At 37.6% G+C, this 26,302-nt stretch overlaps 1 protein-coding gene across 1 annotated transcript in view; it reads left to right on the top strand.

Moving 5' to 3' along the window:
• The window catches only part of WDR72 (WD repeat domain 72), a 100,922-nt gene that overhangs the window by 57,054 nt on the left and 17,566 nt on the right, over positions 1–26,302 (top strand). Inside the window, exon 17 of the mRNA XM_026856205.1 lies at positions 2,106–2,217. Coding sequence (XP_026712006.1) covers positions 2,106–2,217 — 112 coding nt within the window. The remainder of the gene's footprint in view (positions 1–2,105; positions 2,218–26,302) is intronic.

Here is a 26,302-nt window from a genome sequence, read left to right as displayed (position 1 = left end):
GGGGGAAATGTGCACCTATATTAGTAGCCAACACGATAGCCAATGTATATGTAATCCAGAAGGATGCTAAAGATAAAGTGGAAAGTATCAGAGAAAATGAAAGGTGCTCATGTAGAATTGTTTTGTGTTAGAAACGGGCAAAGCTTCTGGAGATTTTAAACTTTTCGATACCGATAGGGAGTTAGAGGGATCCTTGGGGAAGATGCAGTGAGAGGACAAAACTGAACGTGTGAAACCACACTGAGCACTGTGGAAATGCAGATTCAACAAAGTGATAGACAAGTAGCATGCAGAGACATACAGGTGACTCTACAATAGCATTTTGTGCCATTTGCTACAGTTTTTTATTTTGTTTTAAGACTTTAGAGGAAATCACATGTTACAGAAGCTGCCTGGCTGGCACACACAGCAATGGTACAGGTAATGAATATCTGGTCCAGCTTAGTGACAGGTTCTTAGCAGATCAGAACACCATGAAAAATGCATAATGTGTGCAATTCTTTTGTATAGCTCTAAGAATTTATTTTTTTTTTTGGTCAGAAATTTTTCCAGGACAGTGACACCCTGTGTGTATTGCCTTCTCTCTCTTAATTGTTGTAGATATATTGTAAGTATCTGCTGTAAAGTCAGGATCTGTAATCCCCAAAGCTCAGGGTTGTGTGGATGTGAGGAATTGAAAACTGCCTTTGGTTTGCCCTGTAAAATAAAGGGCTATTATAACAAGATGTGCTACGTGAAAGCACATAGGGCTGGGTTCACTTGCTGTGAACTTTCACACTGTGGACCTGACTATGGCATACTTGTCTACAATAAAGGATTTTGTCACAGAGGACACCTACAGCCTTTGTTCTGCTTAATGATTTGAATTTCCAAGGGCAGCTAGAAATGTGATTGAGGACAGCCCACGAATTCACTGTACTTGATTAGTGAGATGAAACTGTTTCTATTCCAGGCAGTTTGAGGGAGCCTGCATATCAGCTTCAATTCATATTCAACTTAAATAGTTTTTAACAGATTTTTTTTTATAATATAAATACCATATAAACATTAAATGTTTGTACTATAAACATTTAACTTGAAATTTTCCTATTCAATTTAAATTCATATTTAAGTTGAGCTTGAGTACACTGTCCTAGAAACTTTAGATTCTGTCTTTGAGGAAGTTTCTTGTACTTGAATATGAATACCTTCCCGAAGGGGAAAAACTGTATTTCTTTTCTGAAGGAAATAGCAAACAGCAAACAAAGAGAAGGTATGCGTGCTGCCGTTCTGCAGCATGCTGAAATTTAGACTAAGGATTGCAAAAGTTGGGGTACATTGTATGAGATATTCATGTGTTTATAAATCTCTTAGGCCTTCAAACTTTCTCATTCTCCTGATACTTCTTTGCTAAAGTAAAGAGGGAAAGTAATAACTCTATCATAGTCTCCACCCTGCGTTGTCTTAGCACCCGTATGTGGTGCATCAGTTACTGCAAGTGCTGTTCAGAGGTTGTTCATCATTCCAGCAGATGTTCCTTTTGCATAAGAGGAGTTGGAGGAATGGTATTTCTCTGTATTAAGCAAAAGATACAGTATTATCATGCTCAAGCCAGAGGAATACAGGATCACTGCTAATAACAAAACATGCTTTAAGCTTTTCAGAGAGAGACTAGACACCAAAAAATTCTAAAGAAGTCAAAATGCAAGGTTATTCAATCTATGAAGCATTTTTGCACACATCATAGGAAAAAAAAAAAGATGATCTTTCTTATGAGTTGTTATCACCATGTGCTTTACAAACGTACATTGTCGTGACACTTTGAAACCAAGGAGACAGGGGATGACCGATTCCAGTTTTGAGATTTAAAGAAAATGAATGTTTCCTTAGTGGGAAGCATCACAATTGACAACTTCCACCATGTTATTGTTATCCAGTTAATATTTATTTCTCAGTATGTAGGTAGAGACACATGGTTATCACTGTCTGGAACGTGCTGTTAAGTGTTGGCTTTCTAACGACATTCACTGGAATGGTCTTAAAGTTTTGTTATTTAAAGTTGTCAAATGCTTAGATAAATAATAGAAGTACTGATATCATCCAATAATAATTTGCATTTATGACAGATGATTGAGGCAACGCAGGCAGCGCTGCTGGCAGAAGTTCAGCTGGCTGTGAATACCTTGAGGAAGACAGCCATCTGCCGAGAGCCATCGGCCGTGGTAGAGAATGGAAGTGGTAAGTTGTGGGCACTGCCAAAGACTGAGGAGAGGGATCTGCAAGACATTAAAAATGTTTCGTTGCCATGTAGGTGGAAAATTTATTGGTGTGTTATTTTAGAACTTTCTCTAGTACTCGGAGCAAGTTAGGAGTCTGAGTTGCTAATACATTATTTCTGTGTAAGACAAGCCAAATGGCCTGTTTCTGACCTTATCAGGCTCTGAGCTTTCTGATAAGATTGTCAGGAGTTGAAGGACTTTCACACTATCTAATCATCTCTGAACATTAAAGAAGAAAAGGTAAAGTTTCTTTAATTGTACGAGAGTTCTGGTATTGTAAATGCCTTTGCAAATAAAGGAAGCAGTATGTTTGAAATAGAATCAGTAAATCACATTGAAAAGAAGTTTTACAAATTTATCTTTTCAATGACATCAGAACTTATACAGCACTAAAAATTAATTGCTTAAATTTTATAACTTCATAATGTAATACAGAATATTTTATTTTTCTTTTAGAAATAACCTCCCTGCAAGGAGATATCAAATACATTTTACAATTAGATCATTTCATTTTACAAGAACCTTACTCTTTGTCACTTTACTATAGTGCTAATGTTTATGGGAAAAAAGATTGAACCTGAATTTATGTTATGAAGTTATACTCTCTTTTTTTTTTTTTTTTTTTTTTTTTTTTTTTTTAGCCCATTAGCTGAGTCTTAAAATTAAGTGACCTAAATTTTAGATCCAATCTTATTAGGGAGCCTTCTCTTGGGAAACTAATTTATAATCTCATTGAGTATGTGTGTCTGTCATGAAAATTTGTTACCAATCTGCTTGTTCCAGGATACTAAAAATGATCAGTGATAACTTGCTTCAGGCCATGAGACAAAATGGTGTCTCTATAATTTGGACTGCTGGAACATAGCGAAACTCAAAATGTTTTGAATAATTGTCATATATGAGTTTATACTTTGCTTAGGCTGAAGATGGCTTTAAATAATTTTATTTTATGTGGTTTGGTACAAGATGCTTTGTAATGAAAACATCCCCAGCTGTAAAGATCATACATGGGTTTGATTTCAAATATCCCGAATTTTCAGGTTGTATTTCAATGCGGTGTTTTGACATGGATTACAACAAAAATGGGACTGGAAGTTGCAAATTCAGGTGTCTGCAAACTCCACATATCTGTAGGTCTTTGCATTTCAAAACCTTTTATGCTAGATGAAGAAACATTTCTGTTACGTAGAATGCTGGAAAGATTACAGGAGTCTCGTAGTCAATTGTTATTTCATTTTAATTAAGTATTAAGGCTCAGACAAGGTATCAATTCAGGGAAGTTACTTCAGTTTCCAATCTCTGGAAGGAGGATTTGCTTGTTTCTATGTCTAGTAAAATATTTTTACCATCATTTCATTCTTAACCCTATTATTTGAAGGTTATCCAACAAACAGCTAGAGACTTGCTTTGCTAGAATGAGCACAGTATTCATATACATTTATACTGCCAAGGCTTTTTCTTCTTTTTTTTTTTTTTTTTCATACTGCATGATCTGAACTACATAAATGTACCCTGTAAAGCAGAGTGGATTTTTTGACATATTGTTCAGCAATTCTGGATTGGGCAGCAAACATAGAGGAAGACTGAAAAAGAGATGTTACACTCTGAGTATTTAATATCTTATTAGCTTCTTTTTGTTCTCATTTCCATTCATGTTTTAGCTTGTTGCCTTATTTATCACAGTATGTAAATAGCACAAATAGTCTTGGTTTGGTTTCTATGGTTTTCTGACAGGCACTGCAAAACTTGATGGGTTTATTTGGAATGGAACTATTTTTTTTTTTTTTTATGATTACTAATATGTTAAAGAGTAAAACTTTGTGGCATGTAACAATATGCAGAAATTATTAAAAACCCATACAGCAGTAAGTCCACAAGCAGCACAATTACAAAGATAAGTAATTACATCTGGTTTTAGTCATTCATCTGATCGGTATGTCATCTTATATCTTATTAAGTAGTCTGTGTGTTGTACAGCAGCTGTCATCTTGTACAACATCAAGGTAAAGGTTAAATATTGTTTTGGGTTTTTAAGTCATAATTCAAAACTGGGATCATGCGCTCTGACCCAAAGTAAAGGCATCTGAATCTTGGCTGCCATCATCATTACGTTGTATTGCATTTTTGTGTAATTGGAATTAATAGATTTGATCTGGAGATGTTTAACCTTGTTTAACTCAACAAATTTCCACTGAAGTCAATAGAAGTTTTCTTTAGAAAGACAAACAGAACTTTCAGGATTTGACCTTCGGGTTTTATTATCTTTAAAGTTTATAGTATGTTATATAGTTGTGTTTTTCAGAAAGCTCCTTACTCCTTAGGCAACTTCTGCATCTTTACTTAATGCTTAAGGGTGACAGCATTTAAACAACAGCTTCACTCGCTGAATAATTTGAAATGCCATTTTCTTTCTCTATGTTCCATACAGACACAATTGTTTGTTAATTGAATAAAAAACAAAACAAAACACTGATATATTTTTCCAGAAACAAAGATAAGAAATTAGAAAAGCTATTCATCTAAATCATCCTAAAGATTGTGTTCTGTCCTAGTACGTTCTCCCGTTGTTGCTAAAAGGAAATATAAATGCAAACAGTTGCAATTTCTTTATGTTAATATCAGAGATAATCATTTGGGACCTCTTCCAAACATATTGATAGCAATCTTAATATTGATTTCTGCAAGCTTTTCTTCAGTTCTTCAAAGAAGCGGAGGTTTTCCCTAATTTTTTTTTTTTTGATATTCATCATAATTCTGAACAAGTACATTGCACTTTATTCCTTCTTGCCTTTTTCCTAAATGCTGATAATCTCAGGTTAATGGTACCATTTACTAGGTTGTCAGTGTGATACTGTTTTCTGCTGCCATATGAGTCAGAGGCAGTGATTTTAAAGTCTTTGTATCCACTTTTACTTGCATAAACTAATAGGATTGCTGGCATTCTTCATTTTTCATCTGTAATATTTGATTTTATGACATAGATGCCCTAGTCCATACCCAGCCACACGCAGAACTTCCCTGATCAGAGGAAAAATGGTTATAATGCCACCCTTCTTATGCAATAGCCCAGTGTTTGGATAAAAAAGAAATTGGATAGTCCCTCCTGTAGTTGATTTGACCCCATATCTTCCTCAAGTAATTAATTGCTAATCCTTAAGTCATTCTGCAGTGAGTCATCTACAGGAATGGTTTCACTTTTCATGGAAATCTCACAATATCTGCAAGGGTAAGAGTTAGAAGTGAGATTCTGTCACCTCCAGGTGTGTGTTGTGTGTAGGACTGTCATCTCCTTTAGCTGCTGCACTGAAGCAGTTTCCCGTGTGCATCCTTGGATGCCTATTTCTTCTAATGCACAGGGAGCCAAAACTGTCTTATCTGAAACAGCATTAGAGCACGCAAGTTCTTCTGGAATTGTGCGCTTCAATTTTTTGTAAAATATGACAAACTGGATTTATTTACCTTTTGAGAAAATTGTGAGGATAAAATGTGTTTAAGACGTTCATGCTCAGATTTTAAATTGAGGCACTGATGTATGTGATATTTCAGGAAGGCCAAAAACTGGCAGAGTGGAAGGAAAGCATTAAGAACGCTTCATTCCTAAATACAGAGTACTCTTTTAACTGCTTCTTATATTTGTGAAAAATTTAAGTGTGAAAAATCACACCATTCAGACTAGCTTGAAATAAATTCTGTTTTGCACTTTAAAATTCCTAGTATAAAAAACTGCTAATGATTGAAGTTTTTAAGTATATTTGAAAGCTATTAGCTATAACCTCATCTTTTGTATGTGGTTTTTAGAGCTCTTTAAACTATTCAATTAAATAAATTGGTTTTTGCAGGAAAAAAAGCCTCTGCTGATAAATACTAGAATGAAAGTAATGGTGGCAATTGAATTCCATATGTTAGTGTAAAGAATTGTCAAAGACTTATCTAGAATATAACAATATGTTTTGTTAAAATGAGGAATCCATTCAGTAATGGTAAATCAATGAAAGGCGGGATAGAACAGCTTCTGTTCACTAGAAAAGTGTAGTGACCTGCAGCGGAGGGTTTCAAACGCTTCCATTGTCTGCGTTTCAGAAATCTGTCCAGTTGCAGACAACTTTTTTATGTCAACTCTTAGGAAGTCATTCTGTGGCTGGGTCTTTCTGTATAGCAAATGAATCTCTTGCCTGCCTCTGCAAAGTCTTAAGGTTCTGTCAGGGGAGTGTGGATAACAAGAAAGGTTGTTCTGTCTGATATTTTCTTCCGTATTGTCATCTTGTTACAACCTGCTGCCTTTTCATGTTAATCCAAATAAACATTCTGACTGTGCTTAAACAGACAAAGAAGACCCAAAAGACAACCCTGACTCTGACCATTACTCTTTGGACCATTGATATCACAAAGATTACGCAGGATTTCAGCGTAAACTTGTCCTTGATTCCCTGATCGGTGGGGAAATAACTTCTAGGGGTGTGAAATGCATTGATACTCTTATTTACTGTAGTCACAGTAATGTAATTTGTGTTGTTTGTGTTCTGGTGAAATACGACATGCCCAGAAACCTTGAAAAATATCTGAGGAATTAATGTCTGGTTTAACAGTTTACCCTGATAAATGTACATCTGTCCTTATATCCTTACATTCCCCTTACTGTGTTAGTGTCGAGTGTGGATTTGGGCTTGTGTCATGCGTGATGCGTTCAGTCTTTGAAACGGCTTGCCTTGCTGTGCTGGGTTCCATATCCAACACAAATCAAGTCATCAAGCAAAATCTGGAAAAAGGTGTCCAGACAAAATGTGCTGGAGCCCTAGAAATGCACATAACCAGAAAATCAAAGCTATCAGTGCAGCTCTTGGGAAATCTCTGTTCTCTTGTGGATTGACTACTCGTACACTCAGGGGTTAAGTTGGGGAGGGAACTCATGGGGTGACCTGATAAACAAAAAGAGTAAAGGCTAAAGAGAAGAGTAGAATGGAGTACAAAGGAACTGGAGGTAAAAAGAAAAACATCTAGAAAAATGGAGAAGAAAACAATTATAATAGAAGCATGGCCATGTGAACATGTACAAATGGTTACCAGTTTTCCAATGGAAATCACAACCGGAAAACTGGTTGCTGATTTAAAAAAAAACAATCAAGGATATAATTTGATCCCATTTCTGGTATGATAAAGGTTATTGATACTAGTTGGAACTAGGAAATGAGGAAATTCTGACAGTGCATGATTTTGGATTGAAAGTATATTATAATAGAGGAGAAAAAAAAGAAATCGTTAAATGCACAAGCAGTTGAAATCCATATATCCCATCAGCATGGGTTTTGAAGACCATAAGAGAAAATTATCTCTCTTTTTAGCACATTTAAATCATGTTAAAGAAAAATGAAATTCAGTTGTCTGGAAAAAAAACCAGACAGTAAGCATCTTTCATTATGACGGATACCCTGGAGGAAAGCAAGTGAAGGGTTTGTACTAGTTTTTATAACCTATTTGTTAAACTCACAAATTTTACTGTGTTGTTTTGGTTTGGGTTGTTTTTAAATATGCAGATATTTGAAGGAACCTAAGGTGATGTACCCTATGCAGGCTGTTTCAAAATTGTACTGGTTTAGAGGAACCAGTAGTACTTCCTGCTGCTTTCTCAGACCGGTTCAATTTTTCAAGAGTATTTGAGATGTTAAGGACCTTCAGTTTGGCATGGGAAGATGTAGAGTTTGTCTCCAGAGCTTGTTTTTCCTCTGGCCAAAAAGTGCAACAGGACTAATAGGTTGCACTTAGTAGTGATGGAATTCCATCTGCATGAACCCACCCTAAGTTCTTTTCAGGAATAACATTTCTACATTATATCAAAATTCTGTTTGCAAGGTGTAGTGAGAGGTCAGAGTCCTGTTCACATAAACTGAAATCTGAATCAGGCCACTGTTGTCATGTGATAAGCATAGGTTTTGGTAAAAGTGTGTGAGAATGTTGACATGAAGAAATCTTTACACTTCAGGGATTCTTTTTGTCCATGGATCCTCCCAGATGTGTGAACTGAAATGTTCACCTGACGCTCGCAGGATCTGTGACTAAGACATGTAGTGTTTCAAATGAAATTAATCAAAACTGTCCCTCTTCCTATGTAGTCTCCCTGAGCTTTGAAGTGTTTCCAGACTTGGTTTTAGAGGCACATCTGAACCAAACCCTACAACCATATTATCTTGTAGTTGTTACTTTTCAGCTGGTTTGACTTTTGGCCTCAGAAGCCTTCCTGTCTGGCATCTCTCGCGTTTTTCCAACTTAACCCTCTTCTGTTGCATGTTACATCTCCCACCTGGACTCTTCCAGGCTGTTTTATTCCTTTACATTTCCATCTCCCTCTTTTTCCTGAGAAACAAAAATGTTGCGAATTATCTGCAAAACGAAACGTCCTTTCTCTGTCCACTGTGTTGTTCTTATTAGTGCAAACATCTCAGCCAGTAGGAGCAGGCTGTTGAAAAAAAATCTCTTTGGCAGGCTGATTTTGTGTGTGCGTGCGTTAGCAATAAGCAGTGTAAGAAATGATTGCATAATCAACATTTCATCACTATTAATGAGAATTAGATTCATCTGTAATCTCATTTTAGTCCGCGAAACGTCTAACCAATTAGTCTAGCATTTGTTTGATGAATGGACTTTGAGTACCTGCTGGTGACAGCAGTAGCTTTCCTCTGGACTGAATATGCATTTAAAATGAGTGTATTATATCCTAGTTTCATATTACAAATATTTCCAGTAAAAGAATACAAATCAATGTTGTATTTTAGCATCTAACCTGCGGTTTAACTATACCACTGTATCATGTCCTATATATCCAATTAAAACTGTATTTTGATCCAGTAGTCTTTAATATTAGTGGTCAAGTACTAAAGGAAGCGAGCTTAAAGACTTGTTCTAGAACTACAGCTTATTTCATTCCATGCGTCATATATTTTACCAGAGAACTCTTTAATGTAGCAGAAATCAGATTTGGTGTGTATTTTTACACAAAATCAAATTGTACAGGCGCCATCTCAGACTCCTCCAAAACATTAGGAAGGATAGGATTCACTGGTCAAGGAAGCAGTAAGGATGACATGTATTCTGAATTCAGAAGCACAATAGAGTTTGGTTTCTGTAGGGGTTTTTTTTAGTGTTTACCAAATGGGAGGAATCTTTAATATAACTTATATTTAGATCTTGAAACACTCTTTTTGGGGGGTCTGTTAATACATGGAAAATTATCACTGGTTCTTTTTTAGTCTCTAGTGTTTATTTAGAAGTACAGCACAAGTCTGTCAAAGGTTTGAAAGCTGGATCTGAGTTGGGGTTTGGAAATAAGTGAAGGAGCTGCAAGTACTCCAGGTTTAAAGCAGCATCCCCAGCTTTTTTGGAGCAAGCTTAGTCTCTGTCTTCTGAAAAGCCCCTCCTTGTCACGTCCTCCTTCCTTATTCTGAATGTCTCCTTGCCGTTGTTGTTGTTGTTAGTCAGACGCAGTGTCCAGGCTTGCTAATAGCTTATAATTTGTAATTCCTATAGTTCAGTTGGAACCCTGGTGGTTGTTTTACAACTAATTTAGTATAGAGACATGGGTCGAGTAAGTCTCCGGATGTTCCCTTGGAACTGGAAGAGATGTAAACATAGAAAATAAGTGTTACAGTGTAATGTTTTAATTTCTTGTGTGTCCTACTCTCTTTTCATCAAGCTGTGTCTGTATAATGCGAGTTTTAATTTTGTTCAAAAATGTCGAGACAGCAAAATCTATTGTTTTTCACCCTAGTTTGGTTACATTTTGAAGTCTGTCCTTCTAATCTTTTAACGTAGCAATACTCAGAATCTCTAGCTGCTCAGATTTTCCTGTCCATTGTCCACACTGTTCAGTAACTCACAGGCCTTAATGGCGTTTCCCTGCTTTATTTGTCCTTCTGCCACTCACCCAGCTTCTGTAAAAGCTTTTGAATAAAACAGAAAAAAAAAAAAAAAAAAGGATACTTTAGTTCTAAGTAATATTTTCTCTAGAACTCATTGTGCTAATGATTCTTGCAAAGCTGGAGATTTTCTATTAGGGGTCTATTATGAGAAGCAAATTGTGGGGGAGAAGTACTTGTCTCTAGTCCGTTCTTAGTACTGAAGTGTAGCCCTGCACTAATAGCCGTGGAGAGGAACAACGCAGTATCAGAATACATTGTTCATGTTTGTAATAACACTCCATCTAAAATTTTTCTGGGCTGTATTGATGTTCTGTAATCTCCAGCCTCCTGATACTGTTTTTATTAATTTCTTCCTATAAAATTTCTTTGCTGTTCATGTACAGTGTTACGGGGACACGAAAGTCAGGCAAGGCTGAAATGGGTCCTACCCTCGAGGGCTGGAGAGCTGGGTGCCCTCGGAGAAAGGAGTGGCTCAGGAAAGGATGGATAAAGGGGACAATCCCCAAGTAGAAGAGTTTCCTTCTCCATATTATGCGATTATACTGCTGCCCTGCTTGAAAGAGGTTTGCGAGTGTTTGGCAGTATTTTTTTCTTTGGGCTCTGTTGCCTGGATTTTGTTTGTTGTGGGGAATAAAATCTTGTGGAGAGGTTTTGACTGCAGTTAGCTATGGTTGTGTTGTCTTGGGCTGTTGGGAAGCCAGACCAGTCTGCAGTGTGCACTTAACAATTTTTCCCATGCTTTGGTTAGTCTTCTCTTATATGATCAGCATAGCATTTATTTAATTTAATATTATTTTTTTTTAGGATATGTGAAGCAAGGTACCTCCTAATTTTGAAGCTTGTATTTTTTTAATCTTTTAGAAGATACAGAATTCCTAAACCCAGTCTATAACTATATTTGAAATGTTCCTGGTCTTGAATTTCAGAACATCTAACTCCTCTAACCTACATGAAAGAAAATTATAAAATTAAGTCAACTCAAATATTGAACTAAACAGTAGTACAATAATTATCTGGCAGTAAGACAATTTAAATGCTCCAATAGCATTGTTTCTGCAAGTATTTTTTTTTAAGAAAGGGCAAAATTACTTCAAACTACTGCTAATAGTTTTCAGTAAGATGGAAATTTTCCATTTTGTGAAAAGCACCCTGAAAGGTAGAACTACTTTATTTATACAAGTCGTGATTAGTATTGAAGCTTCGAGTCTAGCTAACGTTCACCCAGCAGAGCAACACAACTGAACAGGGCTGGTCTCTAATAATAAGAGAGCAAGACATCTGTCTCGGCAAACAAAAAATGGAAATATAAAAAAAAAAAAAAAAAAAAAAGCCTTTCTTGCCTGTCAGCCTTATCAAGACAATACTGAAGCAGCTGGAGGTACGTATGTATCCATCAGCATTTAGAATACATATCAGCAGAACTCTCACATTTCAGGATGGAGAATGTGTTCATCTCGGTGTGCACTCCTGCACCTTCACACGTTTTTAGAAGTCTTAGTACATTGATCTGTGTTTCATGTCTCTTATGTGATCCAGAATCTATTTTGCTTTTTCTATCAAGATGAGCTCACTGTTGTTTCAAAGCAGATAAACATTATTAACAGAAATAGTATTTCACATTGGGCTGGTACATAGGACTAATCAGCATAAGATGACTTTCAAATTCTGAAATTTAATAAGTATATTGTTTAGTATTTTTTCCTCCTGTGCCTGGTTCATAGTGTTTCAGCGTATGCTTTATTTTAAGGCCCAAAGTTAGATACACCAAGTATCCTATCTTGCTTCAGCATTGTACTTTAGTTCTTCAGTTGTGCTTACTAATAAAGACGGGAATTCAAATATTAATGAAACAGAAGCTTTTCCAGTATGTCTAAGGAAATTTTTTCTGGCATTCAAAGTGTATCAGTGGGAGATTCTTTTTTTTTTTTTCCACTACTCTTGGAAAAATTCAACTTGTATCACACCCAAGATACCTCTGCTAAGTCCCTAGAGACCAGATGCCTGGATTGTTCTCATATGATGGATGTTAGTCACATCACCTGCTGCACTACTAGAAGATGCTGAGATAGCCTAGTGAAGAGGGTGAAGTAGGAACCTGAATCCTGGAGGTATTTTCTGTACAATAATTAACAGTTGGTCTGTGTATTCTTTTCGTCTCTACCACTCTTATATCTTTGGGATTTCTTTTTCCTTTCTTTTTTTTTCCTTAAGCTCCAGAGTATTTTTAAAAACAAAGAAGCAAAATATGTCTGACATAAGTATGCCTGCTCAGTTTTATGTACCAATAATGTCCTATTGCTAAATTTTCTGCTTATTTTGGAAATGGAGTGCTGTCAAGGTTTTGCATCTCCCCCAAATGGAGAGTTTAATGCTGACAATGAACATAAATCTTTTGACTTGGCTGAAAAGACAATCTATTTTTTGATTGTTATGTAAGTTAAGCAGGCACTGGTTTTAATTTGTGTTTTCAGAAAAGAGTGCCATTTTCATATAAGTTAGGAAGATCTTTCAAATAGGTGTGTCCTAGATAATTTTAGCAGATTAAGGCCATCCTCAACCCCCAGGAAAGGATTCGTTATTTAATTAGTATGTGCCTCTTGGAAGGTTCAAAAGGAGCCCCTTTCACTAGTTGCTATTGTTATCCATGTCAAGGTGTGATATATGGTATGTTATATGAATTACACTGCTGGCAATAGAATATATTAAGGAATAGTAAAAAAAAAAAATCATGAGTGGAAACTTGTTCTTTTCTGTAATGAATTTAATGGTTTAGTTGCATGGTTAGGGATGTTATAAAATAGGACTTGTATGTGGTTAAGGACTTGTGTCAGTGACAGGCACACTAGAAATAAAGCTAAAGCAGCAGTGGAAGGTGTAATCCAGCGCGTGCAGGGACAGCAAGGCATGCCACAAAAAAGACAAGGCTGACTGACAGGGTAAAGAGAACCATCCAATCCTCTCGTGTTAATTGTATGTAGCAGCCATATTTGCAAAGCAAATTCTCTCAAGTTCCATGGCTTCTAGGGGAGTAATATCACTCAGCCTGGAGTAAGCTGGGTTTTGTGAAGGGTCTTGAAGGGTCAGCACGTACGTATGCTGGGGTTTAGTTACTCCTCAACGTAGCTCACAGATATTGTAAGGCTGTGGTGTTCACTCTTTGACTGTGCCTCTTAGAATGTGCCTTTCACCATTTCTGTTCTACTACCTAAAGAGTAGGTATTAGAACCCCCCTTCCCTCACTGCCTCCCCCTCCCCAAGTCTCACCAAAGTCAATATTGCAGTTGGAGCCTTAACTGTGCGATGCGGGTACATTCTTCCTAAACTGATGAATGAATAACATGGCAAGAATCATCTACTTTATGGAGAAGGAAGGCTAATAGTTTTGGGATCAGTGGTCAGATATGTTACAGTATATTTTCTATCTTAAAAATAGATACTTAATATTGTGTTATATTTATAGATCCATTCAGTATTAATATTATAATAGGAAATGAAGAATTTTTCCAGTATTTTTCCAGCTGTGTCTGTGTGATATTTGCAATTATATGAGACTTTAGAGAAGAACGTGAGGGAGAGCTGTCCCTCACAAGATATTGTAGTGCTCGGTGCTTTTAGGAGTCAAGCAGTAAAAGCCTTGCAACAAAACAAAAACCTTTAAGAACCTTGTTTATTGAATTCTGTTGGCTAAAACTGCCAAAAATAAATTAATAGCTGTTACCACTGCAGTGCTTTTTTTTGTTCACAAGAAAAATATCTTGACATATTTTTTCATTTTGTGATTGGTGCACATTTCAAGGGTATAAATTAATCTTCAAAGGATCCTAGGGAATATCTTTCCTGGACACTTCACTTATACATCAAGTTGGCCATGTTAGCAATCTAATCACAAACCTGTAATTCAGTGGACAACAATTTCTTATTGTGAACAGCGTAGCAGCTTTTACTATCATTTAGGTCAGGCTAAGATTGCTGATGCACCATATGTTTCAGGCCATGGATGATGGATGGTATCCTCTGGTGCCCATCCCTAAGTGATTGGAAAGATTGAAGACACACAGTTCACTTAAGCTTGCTTACTATTACATCAAGTAATCAGCGTGATAGGCAAACCTGTGCTCTTTATGTCACACTGCCCAACTTTCTGCAGGGACATTGTGTCAAAAAAACAATCTAAGAACATTTCCAGATGACAGGCCAGTTACTAGAACAACCATTTAACAACTGGATTCATCTAAAAAGCTTAATAACATGGAAAAGTCAATACAGGTTTTTAAAACACCTTTATTTATATGAACCAGACATGGTGTTTTGTTTTTAAAGGGGTTTTATTCCAAGATTGAATTTATGCAACAGAAAGATGTAATAATACAATCCTCATAGTTCAGCCTTTAGGGTGTCAAAACACAGTGTGCCCGATGTTAATCAGAGAGAAATAATTTTAAATGCTTTAGAAGTTTGTTTAAAATTTTGTGTTTAGAAACAACATCAGATTAAAGTTTAAGGCAGAAATCTTTATTTCCCAATGCCTGTCTCTACTGACAGCTTGCAGTGTTATTTTCATTTTCTTCAACTCCATTGGACCCGTATCTAACCCAGGCAACTGAGAGCATCTTCCTTTTTTATCAGGTCGTGCTGTGGTGAGGAGTCCGTTACATTATACGGGAGGAAAATCCTAAATGACACTCTAAATCGCATTTTGCATAAAAATCCTGCAGGACTTGCAGTATGTATGTCATCAGTCAGAATAAATCCCACTAAATAATACCAAGGGAGGTGTTTAAAATGTTAGAATTCAAAACTAGTAATAGTGTAAATTATTGCATGAATGGGGACATTTTTATTGGAAAATAACTGAGTCGAAAGCTGAGCACATAGGCCAAAGTGTCTGTATGCCACATCAACCATGAAAAAGGAACTAGGCAGTTCTGTGAATTCAAACTCTAAAACGCTCATATAGCCTGTCATTAATGAACATATTTTTGTGTATGCATTTACAAATTAAAAAGCCTAGCTACTCCCTGCACTTTGATTAAACAGCTCATAGAATTACAGAATGTTTTTCTGAAGTAAGAGACACTTTTATTTTGAACAGTAAATTCTGGCAGCTGTTCTGCTGTTATTTTTTAATTTTTGTCTCCAGTTCTTTGCCTTACTTGATCAGTTACTGGTTTCACAGTTATTATATTGACCTAGTTAGGTGACTGTGGCCCAACACCAAAATAAATACATTTTTCATATTTGAAGTTCGCAGTTAGTGAGAAGCACTAGTAAAAATAGATTAAAAAAACATTTGAAAATTAGTCACTCCAAAGTCAGAATTTCAAGGCAGGCTTCCTCTTGTCACTGCTCTGATAGCTGAAACACTGAATTCCATAACCAGAGACAATTTAGGCAGCAGCTTCTAAAGTAAATATTAAACTAAGGTAATGGAAAGAAAAAGCTATTCTGAGGGAGGGAGTTTGGGGAGCCGTGATTAACACTAATTTTGAAAACAAGGCCATCAAGGAGCTGGGGAGGAAATGTGTTAATATTGGGAAGGCTCATCACTTAACTGCAGAGCAGAAATTAGAAAACTGAATAGGAATAATTTTTTTAGACATTGCCTGAACACATGAGCCTGTTCATGTTAGAGCTGCGCTCTTTGGTTGTTTACCGAGACACCTCCTGGGGAGGGATCATTTTATTGGGTTTTACTGTAACTTGATCTGATCTGAGGATACTCCCAGCTAAACCCTTGCGCTCACACTGGAGCACTAGAGCTGAAAGTAACTCAGATTGGAGTATACAAATGGATGCAAGGATGAACTTCAAACTGAACTGGAACAGTGAGCTGGAAGGGACCTACAATGGTCCAGGTCACTACTTTGGCCTTGTCAATGAGTGACTGACCTATAATTAAGGAAAAAGAACTTTAAACGTCTGAGAACACGTTTTTCTTCAAAGGGGCGTTCATAAGAGTGAATGAGAGCGACTTCTGGGAAGTTGCTTTAGCACCCTCAGGAGCCATGTATGCGATAGGGACTTCAACTAGAATAGGACACAATCAGAGTCAAAACCTGAAAAATTCTTTGTGGAATGTTTTGCTTTTCTAAAATTAGAAGTGGGAGTCAATGTGAAAATGTCTACAGGATAACAGTCTCCCCACATTTTTTCTTTCTTCTTTCCAACTGTTCTGACTTTGATAACAGTGAAAACATAGTAGTCAGCTTCATTTGAAAGTACCCTGTGGGAGTTAAAACCAGCACTAACACTGAACTGAGGTATCCAGAGTGGCGTTTGTGGAGAGAGAGGGCCCAAAGCCGTGTAAACAGGGTTTGGGTGTTTAAGCAGTGAGGAAAATCTTATTAGCTTCCTATGCTTGTGTTAATACTGGAGAATAACATCGCCACGCATTGATCTTAAATGTTGTGGTCTGTGTTTGCTTCACAGGCTGACTCTCAGGTGAGAATAGTGACAAGGATGGGCTGGAGTGGGAGAACACATGCCCTGCATGTAAGAAGTCTGGGAGTGACTGGGTCATAGCATTTGGCTCTAAGTAGAGACTTTCAAACTAAAAAGGCAGTACGACCTCAGCCCAGCAAATCGCAGGCAGCGAAATATCTTTAAAAATCTGAACAAAATAACCTCAGTTCCTAATGTAAAGAGAAGTCGCTGCTCTCACCTTGATTTAATAGTGCCCCACAAGTCAGGATTGCTTAGGTGACTGCACATTGGTCGGGCAGTGTTTGCTCTTTTGCTTAAAGGGAATGTTTCCTAGAGATCACAAGCTTGGAGAGAAGCATGGAGTTTCTGCTAGAAGCAAATGTGGTGTAACCATCCTCAGGTTCTGTGAGTATGTATTCTATGAAACCAGTAGCATCATGTCAGTGAAGAATGGAACCACACTGGAGTCATTAGGCAGATAGAGATTACATTTGGGGAAAAGCAAGTAACTTCACTTCTGAGGGAAGCGGCACAGCAGGTAGATTTGGGCTGTTATGCACACCAGTGTTTTTTCTGTGTCTTGTATACGAGGCACTTCTCCCTGAACAGTCAGCCCTATCGTTGCAATAGGAAGCCTGTGATAGAACTGATTATATTTTTTTTCAGTGACTGCAGTTAAACAGAAAGACGACGAAGCTTTTAACTACTGTAATCTGCTGTCCCTTTTAAAATCCTGTGAAGATGGCAGACACTTATGTTAAACACAGGGGATTGTTGGTAAAGTTAACCGTGTGCATCCAAAAGTGGCAGAATATGGACTAAGGTGCAACCTCAATCTCTGCTGTAATAAAGTAGCTGTTCATCTGTGGTCAGAGATCGTCATGAAAGACCTTGAGTTCCTTCACTTTATTTTGCAGAAAGGCCATCAGACAGCTTTGCATCATCTAACTCTATCAATCAAGGACCTCAACCACTGCTTTCTGCTGAAAGCTTTCCTGTTTGGCTCTGTTTCTCACAGACAGCTCAATAACTTGTCTGAGGAGCTGTGATAAATGTACCATGTGCTTCTAAACTGTCTCTTTAACACTGAACTGAATTTCAACTTGTAATGCTGGTGACTAATTGTTTTCATCAGAAACATTTTATTTATTTCCAATTATTATTCCATCGTTATTAAGGCACAAGAGATTATTCCGTTATTTCTTTTTTTTTTATTTATTCTCCGGCAATAACATCTGAAGGCTGCCCTGCATACAATGAACTGCTAGATTTTACTTGGTGAATAAGCTCCATAGTATAAAGAGTGAACCTGTATGAACAAGAAGTATAAATTTTAATACCTTTTTTTTTAGCAACTACATATTAAGCCAATTTTTAAATCTAAATTTTATTGCTTCTGATTTGTGAGCCAGTCCCAAGTGAAACATTCCTGTGTTTTTTTTCAATATATATAAAATAGGACTGGTATCACAAAACCTCATGCTATTTGGGCAGAATTGTCTATTTTTGCTGAGGAGGCCCAAAATAGAGCTATTGCAGCGAATGAATAACTTCTCACTCTGAAAGAAGGTGGTTCTTTTAGATCAGGTTGTAGGTCAATGGCAGGGCAGGGTGAGGAAACTCATATTGCAGCTGTCTGCAAATGAGCTTTGCTCCGGGTACAACATAAAATGGCTTCAAGGTTGGTAAATGTTAAAAATTGGATATGGGGACAAATATGTAAAATATGGGGAGGCAGAAGAGTTTTGGACACGAACTCCACAGGCAATTGCATAGCTCATACATTTTTAGCACTTATAACTTACTGTCTTACAAAATCCAAAAGAGCAGACTGAAGTTAAGTGCAGTTTAATGATTGAGAAAGTATGATGATTTTTGACAAAAATAGCGTGTAAAATGTGTTGTAGTAAAGCAAGGCCCTAATAAAGAAGGCAGGTGAAAGCTTTATCTTTTGGGTTGTTGGATGTCTTGGAGCTTACGTGCAGAGAAACCATTCCTTTGAAATTAAAAATAATTATTGAAGTATGTTTATCACTGTGATGATGTGCAAGTCCTACTTAGAAAATTCTCAGCTGATTAGTTCCTGCAACTTGCAAAACTGGTACGCGTTCAGCACGAAAGGAAAACAGTCTTTTCAGGGGAAAACTGACATATGAAATGACTTCTTAATAGAAAATGAAAGGCACAGATGGCAGGATGTCTTCTGGGATATATGAATGTGGCTCCTATCAAGCATAATTGAGCTAAAACCTGGCAATTAGGACTTCAATTTGGCCCAAAGTTAGGTAAAACATATCAAAATGAAGAACTAGTTTTATGCTTTTTCTCTAGTAGGAGAAGAAGAAAAGAGCATAAGGCAAGTTAATTGCTTTTGGGAATACGCTATTCCAGGTTAAGAAGAATAAATATTGTAGACTCTGGAAAGCATGTTGATTTTTAGTGGACAGTACTAATTTACACATTCCTCATTTAGACCACAGAAGTAAAAATGGATCCTTTGGTGGGTGTAATAAAAGATACATACATTGGGACAATTCCCATTGTCCGTGTCGCTGCATAATCGTGCAGAATAAAAAATAAAACGGGGTGACATTGTTGTACTGCATGAAAAGCAGGACAAGTGGTGGAGAACAGCAGCAGAGGGTCCATCAGAGCACGGCCCGGAGATTAACACGTTTAGTGTGTAGCACCTCTCGGATGATTTTCTGTAAGAGAATTATTTCCCGTTATTACCGTGCCAGTTGGGTACAGGCACCTTTCAGACTTCTTCCCATGCTTTTATGCCCTTGCAAGCCCATAGTGAGACCTGCTCTGTAGCATGTATTTTTTGCTACTGGTGAGCAAAGCCAAATAAAATTTCTGCTTATAGGTGATCCCACTAGGCAAATCTCTTGAGCTGCTCCTCTCTCCGAGTAAAGCATTTTCAGATGTTGTTCGAGATGTGTCTCAGAACCGTGAATCTGATTCCAGGCTGCACTGTTCTACTTCGCGCTGTTTTACCAGTAAACAATTAACATAAGCCCAGCTGATTTCTGTAATGGAAGATTTACTCTGCTAGGCAGAAGTTTCTGATGGTGCACGGCTGTGTAGGGTCTTGTCAGGGGAAAACAAGTATGAAGCTCTTGTGAACAACTCCTTGCTGGCTTCCAAAATTACTTGTACTCTTATAGCTATAAAATAGAGCAGCCATAAAATAATCTGCCTGGGTTGTTGGTTTGGTTTTTTGTTTGTGGGTTTTTTTTTTGTTTGTTTGGTTTTTTTTTTCCTTTTGTGATATTTTCCCAAGTTCACAGATATATTCCTTTTTGAAGAGAGATGTGCCTTTGGAATACCAAGGCACTGTTCAGGAGGGCAGAGCAAGGAAGGGGTTAAGTTAGGAGCACAACTGTATATTAGACACTGGTTGCCCACTATAGAGCTCTTGTCAATTGTAAAAATGTAATGTTTTTAATGAAATCTAGCAGAGTCACAAAACTACACATATTATCTAGTGGCAGGAAAGAAATGAAAGCAAGACCAACTACCTTTTACTGGTGCACTGGATGCAGGAAGAAATTCTTTCCCTTGTGGAGGCTACTGCTGTTTCAAATACGTGAAGCAAAGCTACAAGCAGATTTTTGAGCAACTTTTGTGATCTAATCTATTTATAATCAAATTTTAATTCAGTTGCATGCAGCCTGGGAGCGCAGGAGCTGGTTCCTGGTCCCCTAAGTGAATGCACTAAGATGTGGAAGCTGGGTTCACTAGCGATGGGTTTCAGTGGTATCTACACACAGTACTGAAGTCCCAAAATTGTATTCTGGGCACATGCTTGACTCAGTGAAAAATTGGGATAGATTATGTAGAGACAGTGTGTAATTCCCCTTGCAAAGTCCTCACGAGCGCAGCGGGAGGACGTATAGTCAGGACAAGCCCTTGCGCTAGCTACCCTGGCTATTGGCTGCTACAAGGTCTTTAGAGGCAGTGATAAATTTGAGGGTAGTCATCTGACTCGCCTTAATCAGCACTGATTAAAAAGATCTAAATGGCTCCTGGCAGCCCCTGGATCAGAAGGATACAGATGCTCTCTCCCTAGTGGTATGCCAGTCACCACTGTGGAGGTAAATTCCATCTATAAATGTCAGGGGTAACATTTCAGTCCAAAGTTGTACAGTGGCACTCAGAAGAGCTGATACACTGTGGAGGTATAAGAAGATTGTAAGTAATACTGAAAATATTAAAAAGTTACTATGTACATAGATTGTGGGGCCTTTTGGGGAGGTCATGTTCTCTTCTGTTGACTCTCTCTGAAAAGATGAGGCATAAATAGAGGAGAGCTTCGGGGACGGCGAGAAAAAAATAACAGGCTTCTCTATCAGTGTAATTTAAAAAACTGGTTAGTTTAAAAAGGAGATAAATAGGAAGGAATGTCGTAGAAGTATACAGAATTACAAATTGTTTGACAAAAGTAAATCAGCGACTTGTTCTTCTTTATCCATTGTCATAATTCACCAACGTGCAGACATGCAGTTAAACTGACAGGTTGAAGCTTTAAAAAGCTTAAAAGAAAATGTTTCTTCATGGTGCCTAATGCCTCAGATTCCCCTTCAGTGAAATGGGGCAGCATTTTTTTCTCTTATGTCTACCAAATGTTGACAGTTTCTGACTACTTAAACACTAGTTGCTAGTAAGTTAAAATTAAAATTGTATTAAAATTAGCTTATGCAAAGTAATGTAGAATTGATTAGAGCACAATAAGTTTAAGCACTAACACAACCTCTGTAGAGTTTTTAATGTAGCCTCTAGACTCCAGTGTCTAAAAGACATCCTCCATAAAAATAATTACGGTGATTTGAAAAAGACACAGAAAAGCTCCTATAGCTTTTGTAGTTCCTGTAACTAATTGTGTTCATGGTGACATCAAGAGACCCCAAGCAATCTTTCCTTACAAATCAGATCTCAGAAAGCCTCCCACAATGGAGTTTAGAAATTTGGCCTTACATTGCTAATTCATGCAGAACTTTAGCAAATCTATAAATATATTCCTGGAAATTCATCCAAGCTGCTGTAGCATACCTGAGGAATGAGATGGCAGTTTGTGGAGCTCAGACCCGGCACCCAGGGTGAAGTCAAAACTCGGGGTTTCCGAGGTCTGGAATGGAGTGGTGACCCTGGGCCATTTGCACAGTGAAATCTAACGGTGGGCGAGAGAGTGGACTTCAGTATAGTGCTCTCTCCTCTTCATGAACCATCTGCTTTGTAACTCTGTCTGAGGGGATCGGTTCATGAAACGACCGGGAGAAAATCGTTCTCGGTCTTGCAGGCTCTAGGCTTCTCCTGTGCTCATTGAGGAAGGAATAAATTAGCTTGAATTTAAAAAAAAAAAATTAAGCTTATCTTAAAAGTAATTTTTGTTGACTTGTATTAAATGAGGTGCCAACCAAATGCACTATTAAAGTATATCTCTGCAGAGTACATCCACCGAATGGAACAATATAGACGTGAAGAGGGAAGACCTTAAAGGAAACGTTAGTCAGGTGTTGTGTTTTATGGTTAAAGGCCATCTAGGAGAAGCAGTAAAATAATCACTGTAGTGAGGGTTACAAAGTATGTCATATTACACCTCACTGTAAATATCACTCTCATTTTTTATGGCACAGATTATTTGTAAGTTTATTTTATATACTGCATAGCAGTTAATTGTCACTAGATGTAAAGCCCTTCTCCAGGAAGCTCATTAGTTGAGCTGTCTGCGTCTGTATATCTGCCATCAGCATCTGGTGAGAGGGCTGCTGCTGACCCTGCCAGACTTGGGTCATGAGGTCAGCAGGTCTCATTTATTATTCAAAATTGCTTTCTGACCTTTTATCAGCTAGGTCAAAGAATGCTGCATTCTCCTTGGTTGAATTTTATAGTGAAATCAGTATCATGCACAGATAATATAATTACCAATTCATGTGGATCTCATCCCCCTTTCTCCAAAAATGTGCTCACTGAGGTTGATGAAGTTCGAAGAGCTGCCTGTACAAAAGCACGGATGCTTCAAGTCCACGTGTATGCCTTGTCATCCCTGTGAAGTAACACAGGTAGCTTCAACATCTAATTCACGCTTCAAATCCTGCATCTATTTACCACCGTTGTGGTACGGAGACAGCAAAAGGCAGAGCTCCGTGGTTAACAGATGACCTCTCATTTTCATCACTCCCATTCTTTTAAATAGATTCCTTTTTGCTATTTATACATTCAGTGTATATATATATATATATATATATATTCAGTGTATTCTCAGTGGTAACTGTATCTCCCACTTCAGCTGCGCACGTGTATCAGTTGAATATAGGAGAAGTTAGAACTGTAAAGCAAGAAAAGCTAATAATATGAAGATGGGTTTCTTGAAGATTGGAACAGATTCCGGAGAGAAAAAGCACTGAGAGTCCAAAATATTTTTAAAACGTTTTCTGATTACAGATGCGAGCTAGATGTAGGAAATCACTGGCCAGAGTGACTTCAGTCCCAAACAGAATCAAGAAGGACGCTGGCAAAATTTACAAAGAACTGGTGACTTGAAATTTTCATTCAGTGGTGAATAAATAGGAAGCATAAATGACATTCCAATAAGAAAAATGTTTCTTTTTTAATTTTAGAACACTAAACTTTGAAAAGAAAATTAGCCATCAGATCTTAACAAGCCATACTACAGTATGGAAAATTGGAAACCATAAATGGCAGATTGATTCTTAAAGGGAGCTGTGTAGTTCAGCATTATTCCTCTGGAATGATTTCATCCTTTTTAAAAGAAGGAGCCAAAGGTCACATTGGTCTTGCCCTTGAAGCAGACAATATGAGATGTCAGCTTGTGCTTTCTGACACTGCATATGATGAATAACCTTGACACAGTAATAAACAAATAACCTATATTAACGTTTATAAGCACAGTGAAGTATTAATGCAATATATTTTTCAACAATATATTGTGAATATACAGATTTCATAGAAATGGATTTCCTCTAGTAATACTCCAGTAAATTTACGGTTTGCTAAATATTGCTGTAAAATACATATTAAGTAACAGAATGTATACATACCTGAAATATGGCCAACCTTATATAAATAAACTAGGAGAAGTGCTTTAAACAAGCAAGCACTTAGTTAAAATTAGGTAAAAAAACCAAACTTCTCTATTCATAGAGATACTCAAATTGTGAATTTATTTTTAGTGTTTTAAATACCTGTAGTCAGTTGTCTTTGTAAGTGCATCTCTGTCATAAATCAGGATTCAGTGAGGTTGTCAGCTCTTCTCTTTTGGTATGTCCAGTAGCAGAGAAAAGGAATTGTGTGTCGGTAGGATGCCAAGGTGTTCGTAACGTTTGGTTCGGATGAGGGGTGTGTGAAGCTGGGAGTCCAGTTGCTGTGGGGAGAGTCGCAACATAGTGTGGTCTTCTGAACAAACTCCATCGCTTTAAGAGAGGTCTTGTACTCTTTATAGCTGTCTGGATGGCACATCAAGGTTTGTTGTGTTGGGGTTTAGCTGAAATTTAAACACAGCTATTGGGTATTAATGAAATACAGGCTGACGCTGCAGGATAGTGCTTAGCCCTGTGCAGAGTTCGAAGTACAGAGCTTCTCTTGTTTGGAACTAATATCTGTATCTTGTGGATATTCTGTAATTTTGTACACAATTTTTGTTTGCTTTTAACTACACACTATGCTCCCAAACGAGTCATCTATTTCTAGCAGAGACAAGCTGTGTTGAGATTTCTCAATATTCTTTCTGAATCTTTTAGTCATCTCCACGTGAGTTAACCCCACGTCCTCTATTATTATGCAAACCCTATTATAATCGTGATACAATAAATATTCCCGGTATGTGACAGTTTGAGAAACACCTTCTAGCTTCACACTTGCAAAACACCCTAGCACATATCCCTGTGTACTGTATGAAGTGAAAAAAGCATTTGTCCTTCCTCCTTCCATGTGTTACCGATGTTGCACATCCATGAAAGTTACCTTGCAGGTGTGTGTACAGAAGACATCGAGGATATAGTGATAGTATCATAAAAATGTTTCCAAGGTTCTAAAATCTAGATTGGAGAAATGTGGAGAACAGCATGACATTGCTGTAGATGAAACTGCTAGTTAGAAGTCAAAGGCAAATGTACAGTAATATTGTAGAGATTAAATGAGAAATGTATAGAAAACAGGACTATATAGATTAGTGAAAAAAGTTTTATCTTCTTCTTTTAACAAACATTTAACTGCACAGAGATTTACATGTCTTTACAAGTATCCATCATTATTCCTATATCCTATAAGTAGGGTTAAGTGCTAGAACTAAATGAACAGAGAAAGGACAATCCTTCTGGTGTCTTTACATTGAGTGTTCAGTGCAAGTTTTTTAAGACGTGAAAAGTAAAAGGAAGAAAATGCATATACATCCAAAAGAGTGTGCAGTCCCAAAGAAACTAATAAAAAAAAAAAAAATCTATTCTTTAGTAGGTGGCATGGTAAGAATAAAAAATAAGAAGGAAAGTGAGCCCTGACTATTCATTTGCACTCAATAGCTGTCTTCATGGGCTGAACAAACCAAGTTGGATCTTCTCAACCACATTTTCACTTTCCTTTAGCTCTGAATGACTGAGTGATTCCCCTGGAATGGAGCCTGAAGTGGCAGCTGTGAATGCAACTATAAAAGTGTCAGATAGATAGGGACAATGTGTTTTATAATAATACAACATGGTAATACTGCTGTGATCCTAATCCCGGAGACCTGACTTGAGCTCTTCACACTGATAGAATTAATCTGTCCTTTAGCATTTCAGTTTTTCCTAGGAACAAAGAGTGTCTCTAAGTGAATTAACAGACCTAGGGCCTAAATGCCTTGCACAGACAGCAAACCTTGAAGTCCAGCAGGCTGCATGCGCTGTGCGTACTGTCATATACTGCCACAAGAATTCTTGCAATTCTATAGTGATGTAACCATGTCAAGTGGAGCTCTCCTGGCAGAGGTAGGCTGTTCCCCTCCAGAAAAAATGTTGGGCTATGGGAACAGTTTATAAGCGAGAAGGTCACGTGCGTTTGTCGTTTGAAAGTATGTGCCTGTGAGCTTGGGGGGGCTTTGTGCCTTTAATCGACATTGAAATGGGGTACTCTGCTGTGCTGCAGCTCTGTAGGCTCAAATCAGTGTGGACTAAGAAGGCTGAGACTTTTCTTTTAGAGCTGAGTTTATTCAGGTTATTTTGGAAAAGATTAGACAGACTCTAGACTGCCAGTTGTATTCTGACGAACGTGAGCTTGTCTTCTGCTCTTTTGAAGATTGTTATGGAAAGTCATCTTCTTTCTGCAGTATCTGTTCTAATCTTTTTTACATATCCATCAGAATTTCTACACTGCTTGCTGCATCCCAGCCACCTTGGCCAAACTCGCGTTGTGGTAAGAGCAGTATAGAAGTGCACCGAGTTAATACAGAGATGAACCCAGCACCCTGAGCAGGGAGTGAGCATTCTGTGATTTAGTTTACAAGACCGCTGTGCTCTCTGTTAATTATGCTGCAGCCATCGCACTGGGCTTTTGAAACGGCAGTCAAGGTCCTGCTGCACGTTTGTACCTTTTTTTGTGCAGGAGCCCTTTTGGCATTTCCACTTCACTCATCTTACAAGCTGAAGTGCAACCTTTAGTGATCTCCTGAACTGGCAGTTTTGTTTTCTGAAACAATAAGTTTGTTTTTATCCTTCC

The sequence above is a fragment of the Athene cunicularia genome (assembly GCF_003259725.1).
Source record: "Athene cunicularia isolate RWA chromosome 10 unlocalized genomic scaffold, athCun1 chr10_part1, whole genome shotgun sequence".
Taxonomy (NCBI): domain Eukaryota; kingdom Metazoa; phylum Chordata; class Aves; order Strigiformes; family Strigidae; genus Athene; species Athene cunicularia.
This window is presented reverse-complemented; position numbering and strand designations above follow the sequence as displayed.